At 38.8% G+C, this 7129-nt stretch overlaps 1 protein-coding gene across 2 annotated transcripts in view; it reads left to right on the top strand.

Moving 5' to 3' along the window:
• galnt18b (UDP-N-acetyl-alpha-D-galactosamine:polypeptide N-acetylgalactosaminyltransferase 18b) overlaps positions 1–6141 on the top strand; it is an 84162-nt gene extending 78021 nt beyond the window's left edge. For both annotated transcript variants that reach the window (XM_044349778.1, XM_044349788.1), the window contains exons 11-12: positions 1006–1170; positions 5415–6141. In XM_044349778.1, the coding sequence (XP_044205713.1) occupies positions 1006–1170; positions 5415–5561 (312 nt within the window). In that variant the 3' untranslated portion in view covers positions 5562–6141. The remainder of the gene's footprint in view (positions 1–1005; positions 1171–5414) is intronic.
• The last annotated feature ends 988 nt before the right edge of the window (positions 6142–7129 follow it).

Consider the following 7129-nt stretch of genomic DNA (forward strand, 5'->3'; position numbering starts at 1 on the left):
CAGCCTGCGCCGCTCCAAAAAAAATGAGCAGCACTGACAAAATAAAAAATCACACTCATCAGACTGTTTAGCATCTTGTGTGAAGGAGGCAGTTTGGGCGTTATCAGACAAATAAGATTAGAGTAAGAGAAGGATAAGAGTAAAAGTAAGACAGGCAGCAGAATAACCAAACATGGACCTGATATTTATTCAATGAAAGAAAATATCTTGGGGTGATTTGACAGCTGATGGGGTTTGCTGAGTGAGAGACAATCCTTCTCCAGCTCCTGAAATGTATAGAGTCCCTGTTAAATCTCTTCCCTTCTACCCAATTTTACTCTGATATAAATCTAACTCCCATGTCTTCTTCTTGTATCTCCAACAGTTCTACAAATGTAATCCTCCCTTATACTTTTGTTGTTAATTTGTTTAAAACTGCATATTTCAGCAATTTCCCATCCTATTTCTATTTTTAACATCATGTACATCACTTGCTTTATCACTCTATATGAACTGCATCAAACTAAGACCATTGTTCTACCAATAAACTCTGAGCACTGCTGTAGATATAATCGACAAACTCACTCTCTCATCCTCAAACCGCTGAGCCTTTTTCCTTTTTGCATACAGAATGGGCCTTTCCTGCTTTATTCCTACAAATTTTCAGTTTTCAATCAGCTAAATATGGGCAAACAACTGCCCTTGAAAAAATAATTAGGAGGGATTCGATCACAGACAATTATTTGGGTTTTCTCCCCAATCCTGAGTTAATAATTAGTTTCTTTTGTGTGTCCTGCAATGTCTTTCTTTGTCCTCCATTCAGTCAGTAAGCATACCTAGTGTATGTAAATCAACTTCATATATGTCTCTTTTCCACCCAAAGACAACCCAGGAGCAAGCCACATATATTTATAACCTGTATGACCATATGCAGCTCTGGTAGGGCCATTATCTAAATGTCAACCACTGCAATCTGAATGCACAGTGCAGTCACCACGTTCACAGCAGGATGTGTTGTTCTCACAGAATGTGTACTACACCAGTACTCAGCAGCTCCACATCGGGCTGCTCAGTCCCACCGTTGACGACGATGACAACAAGTGCCTGGTGGATGTGAACAGCAGACCACGCCTCATCGAGTGCAGCTATGCCGCAGACAAACGCATGAAGCTCCACTGGCTCTTCACTCAGGTGAAAACACAGGACACAGCTCATAACATACACATCACATGGTCAGGGGGAGCTATAGGTCAAAAAAACACAAAGTCAATACTAAGTTCTTAGTTTATATTCAGCCTCAGTTCAGGTAATTTATTTAATGTGACAGGAAAGCCAACTGTGGAGGTGGCTGTAAATCATGCAAGTGGTTTAATTTACTGTTTGACTGGAGTTCCCCACAATCCTGCATCTCATTTAAACATGAAGACTCATTGAAACTTAATGATTGTCTTTCTTCATTAGCGGCTGTATGCCTGCAAACTATTTTGCCAGAACACGCAGCAACCTCACAAAATGCCCCATGACAGTGGGTGGATTGGATTCCCTGCATGCTTTGATTTGAGCTCAAAATACCTCATATTGTTGTCTGCTATGCTGTCATTTCAGAGTTAATTATACATTTTTGTTCCTCTTTTATCGAAATATGTGTAAAATTTTAAATGTGCTTTGTGTTAGAGGCTTGTTATAACAAGTGCAATATTCTTTCAACCATGTTAAACAGGTGACTCCCTCTACGGTGTGTCAATGTGGCTTTTACAGCGTAATGGGCACCAAGTGTGAGAAGGTTTCATATGCTTGAACTCATATGTCACATATCCTCACCCTGAACTCTAAGTGGTTATTTTAGTTAACGTTGTATAATTTAGTAAGTAAGATAGAGACATATCAGCAAGGCTGGAGCATATCATGTCTCTGAAATATGGCATCAATTATTTACAGTTTTGACTGCACATGTGCAAAGTGTCAAGCTTAGACAGATATAGTGTAGATTACCTTGATGCAGCTGTGACAACTTTGGAGAGCACAACAGTGTACAAATTAGAGATATGGATCTTTTTTATCTTAATTCAAATGTTGCACCTTTCTGCACAAAGCCTGATTAACTGAAGATATCCTTTATCTCTACCCAGTGATTTATAAAACATTTGCTTGACTTCCTTCAGCTACTGAAACGGCCTCTCATTAACCACAAAAAAGTGATTCTGATAAGATTTGATTTGTGGAAGAAATTAAATATGTGCTTGCATGTACAGCTTAGTCAAGTGTCTTGGCAGGTGTTAGAAAGGCCGTCAAGAGATTCCTGATTGGAAAAGCAAACATGCTCAGTGGGTGGGACTGTATATTTTGGTTTGCTTATGTGTTTTGTGGGTACATGTGGGGGATTTCTTTGTAACAAATACCTATTGTTCTGTACTGTATGCTCACATACACATTTATCAACCAACAGCTGGAGGACCAAGACGCTATCAGAATTTGTAAAATTCAAAGCTGTTTTTATCAGTTCAAGTTCCAGATTTGAAGGGATTGTGGGTTTTACTGGTTACAACCCTCATCTCAGATTTGTTCAGCAGTTCATAAAGGTCTGGTGTTGTTCTGATCGACAGCTGTTTCTCCAGGTTGAAGAGACAATCAGAGATCAATCAGAGCTTTGTTGGCAGGATAAGAATGGGGATGTTATCTTCTACCAGAGCCAGAAAATAGCTATATCCATGAGAAATAGTGACAGAAAAATGACTACATGGTGGCAAGTATAGATGAGCTGTACAAGTTGTTATAAGTGGACTAACAAATTTATAACATTACAACAAAAAAAAAACATGAGCATCTCCAAGCAACCACTACTGCAGCTTCCATTTCAACTGAAAATGACACTGGCAGGACAGATACATCAATCGCTGCTGATTGGTTAGGGCAAAACAAAATAGAATAAACCCCAAAATAAAAACGCCTAATGATGTCAGGCTGTCACTGCAACAAAATGGCAATTCAGTCTGAAAATTAGGCTACTCTGCCAAGTTTGTCACATAACGTGGAGCTGCTCTGTCCTCTGAATGAAATAACCATTTGGCACAGCATTTGGGATTCTGCAGTCAACACCTAGACTGTAATGTCATTCTGAATTTGAAATATATTGTAGCGTCCTTCAGTAAGACAATGACGGGATGACACCTGGTTCACAAACAATTTATTTACCTTCAGTACGCAGGCTGCTGTGTCAGTCAGTTACATATCAATAAAAAGAGCATCCTGGTGACACAAAAAAGGCAATCTTATTTTTTATTTTTTTATACAGGTTTCCTACCTGAAAATTAACATAAAATATTTGTTGTATGGCCTTCCTCAGCAGATAGAGTTGCTCAGTGGTGATGGGGATGGTTTAGAATATAGAAATGTCATCATTTCAGTTGTTCACTCGTTCACAGTTCAGATGAAAGTTGGTGTACCCAGAGTTTGGATTAAAAAAAAACAGTATCTTACACAGATCTGGCTTTATAATACACTTTAATTTTTAAACACTTTAATTGCTCCACACACTGACCTTATGAATTGGCTCAAGACATCCTTACATACTGGTCCATAAATGCCCACTTCCATATAAATCTGTTCTAAAAAATGTCTGTTTGACCTCCGACAGACTAGACGTATCTGTAAAATACAAAAAGAATAATTTGGGCCACATTCTATACAGCCTGTCTAATTCTTCAGTCTTTTTCTTCCCACTGCCCTCTGTATGGCTCTTATTGGAAAGAGCTCTCTCCTCACTGTTAAAGGCCTCGTCTTCAGTCACTTGCCCTTTGTCAGTGCTGACACTGTAATGAGAAAATCCTGCCTCATTTCATCAGGACATGCTGAAATATTTTCACTGTGCTGATGTGCTCACTCTTTTCAGATTCTGGTGACAGCTGTCATATTAATGTTTGCAAATGGTTGGACTTTACTACCTTTTGCGCTAAAAGGTTTTGTTCTTCCTCCAGGCTCCACATTCCTCATCCTCTCATAATTTAAATATTTCTTGTCTTTTAAGTAATTGACTTTAAACTATATTGAAATGGCTCTGAAACTTGAATTGAGGTCTTCGTGACCTTTATGACTTTGTTTCAAGCTCTCTTCCACCTCAACACTAGATCTTTTGTCTCCGATCTGTCTGTCATATTTCCGTGTCTTGTTTTCCTCTTTTGAACAGTGGTGTTGACTGGACTGTTAGCCATCAGGGCTGAGCCCAGAACTTTTAGAAACGTACTTCTACATAGACTTTTTCTTACATGGGAACGCTACAAATTGTTTAAAAAATGTGAAAATTGGAGAAACAAGGGAGGGTTTAGATTTGATTTACCATATAATCTGCACGTATTCCAGCCATTTGAATGTCTCAAACCAAAATGAGCGTCATATCAGACACCTGCTACCATTATTACTATGCCTACATGATGGAAAATCCTCAAAACCCATAATACAATGGCAATTTCACGAATGAGGGTTGAAAACAACTACTCAAAGTGACTGAGTAAACTTTCATAATTTTGTTGCAAAACTTGCCTCGGGTGTTATTGCTGTTTGTAGGACTACCAGACCGATAAAATATAACATTTTTTGGCTAAGACAAGACTAGGCTAGTTAGTGTCACTAACCAAGGGGAGGCACATCTAAGCTATCATTGCTAACGGTTTAGCTGGCTACAGTGCAATGCAAAGTACATTAGCTGTATGTAACTTATCCTCTGCTCATTTCATAAAAACAAGGTGCGTAAATGTCTCTCAATTAACTCATAGAGACATTTACACACTTTGTTTTCCTGGCTCAGCATTAGAGGATGTTTGTGCCACTGCTTCAGCTTCAACCCCTTTACCACTAAAAAATCTTCACATATCCCTTTGTTCCTCACACTGACTGACTGTGTGAGCTAGCGTTTGTCATAGTGACCCCATCAAATGAAGAACTGACAGAAACCTGCCAGCTAATAACCACGAGTATTTCCTATAAACCCTCTCTGATTGGTCTCTGTTCTGTTCACTGAAGACACAAAATTACAACACCGCTGTCTTCTTTAGTGACAGCCTGCTCAAAGTAGAGAATTATTCGAGGCTAAAGAAAAAATCTTTGTTCAAAATCCCAGGCCAAGTGACACACATGCTTTTGAGTCAATCTTTTCATCCAGTATATTCGCTCAAAATCTTTGCCCTGCTAGGAACAAAAGTGAATGATTTCTCTGGCAATAGCGTTGTTGTGCCTTGAAACCATGTTGATGTTATCTGGTGGGCGCAATGTAGATGGTAGTGTGAATCAGCCAAAACACCCAAAGCTTATGGCGCATCAGCAGCTCACATCCATATCCATTCACAGCAGTGTGGGTTTAAAGGAAGCAAGTTATATTGTGCACACAAATTGTTCTTCTGGAGCGCAGCACAATTTTAACCGGCCTGCTTTTATCTTTTCAGGGAGGATCCATTCAGAACAGGAAATCAAAGAGATGCCTAGAGCTGGTAGCAAGCAGTGACAATGAGTTCGGCTACCAACTGGCTCTGCAGAAATGCACCGGACAGAAATGGTTCATCACAAACGTGCTGTTTAGCAGTTCCTTATGATTGTCTGCTGAAAGGAGCACTGGAGCGAATAGCACACCGGACTTGATGGAGTTGCTTCTTTTGTGTGCACATGTGTATGCGCGTGTGTGTGCGTAGAGTGTGTCTGTGTGTGTAAGAATACAATACAGGAGTCAGAGAGGATGAGCGATGCATGGTTGAACATGTTCATTTTGAGCACCACAGTGTCCTCTGATGAGCAGTCGACATCACATCGTAAATGTTAAACATTTTATTTTGCCTACAGGATCAGCCATAGTTGGCGGATATTTTGCATTGCCAGATTTGCCAAGGTAGTATATTTAGTATATTTTGTGGTAAATACAGTACAGTCAGATTTTCGTTGACTTAAAAGATGTAATGGGTCCAATATGTTTTTCTACTTTGTTCATAATTGCTACTGTGTAGCATGCTTTCTGAACCTGTCCCTGCTATAATTATTTAATTTAGTGTCTCAGGTTTGTAGGTTTATTATGCGATTCAGCTGTACAGTTGTGGGAAAATGTTGGAATAAATCTGAAAATTATAGATTATTTTCTAAATGTACATATCCCAAATATTTGTAATATATAACAGTAAAATAACTGATGTAAACTATTGATTGCAAGTGTCCTTTTTCATGTGTTATTTAAGGCACAATCTGTGATTCAAATCTTAACAAAAGAGTCGCCTCATCATTGAAATTGCAGGACTGGAAGAACATCTTCACCAATTTGACAACACATATGCAGCATAATAAAACATTCTGCATATAAAAAACTCCACCAAAAACAGAAACACATTTAAAAATTCAGACAGCACAGCCAAAAACAAACAAATACAGAAACGCTGCAGGTTTCACAGCACAGAGTAAAATTAAAAATAAAATTGATAAACACAACTGGGCAATCAAGTTGTAGCTATGATTTGTGGCTCATGGAGTTAACTTGTGATGCAGGCTGTTAGCCAGGACATCATACTGTACGCAATAGAAGTCTGCAATAATATATGAATAATGAAATCAGAATGTTTTAACAAAATAATCTTAATTTTAAAATTGTGTTAGTTAAAGGGGCTGATTTTACACACCAAAGTATGTTTACAGGTTTTGGGGTGCACTACTGCATATGTGAAAAAAGGTGTATAAAGCTTTCTGTGGCTCCAGGGGGAACTGTGTGCTGTCTAGCCTCAATTTATGTCACTTGAGGCAACATTAGTAAGGGTCTGAAGACTTCAAACTTTGAAAATGAAAAAAATCTGGAGGTGTGGGGTTAGAAAGAGGTGAGGTTACCAGACCTCTGTAGCTCCTTATCTGTAGTTGGTCCTTATCGCTAGTGGCTATGTTAGCAACTACTAGCATAACACATGCAAGTCGAGTGAATCAAATCGAGTTACATTGTGGGTAAGGTAGGCACCAGGTTTTGACAAGGAAGAGGAATGCATGGAGTTTTTAAAAAGATATCTGGTTCTGTTCACCTTTTTTTTTTAAGCTATCCATTTTGAGTCCGACAAACGTACAGAAGTGCAAAAACTTGTGGAGTACCCCTTTAAGTACATCTTTATTTGTGGTTTTTTTCTTATGCTGCATGTGT

This window comes from Thunnus albacares, chromosome 1 (assembly GCF_914725855.1).
Source record: "Thunnus albacares chromosome 1, fThuAlb1.1, whole genome shotgun sequence".
Lineage (NCBI taxonomy): Eukaryota > Metazoa > Chordata > Actinopteri > Scombriformes > Scombridae > Thunnus > Thunnus albacares.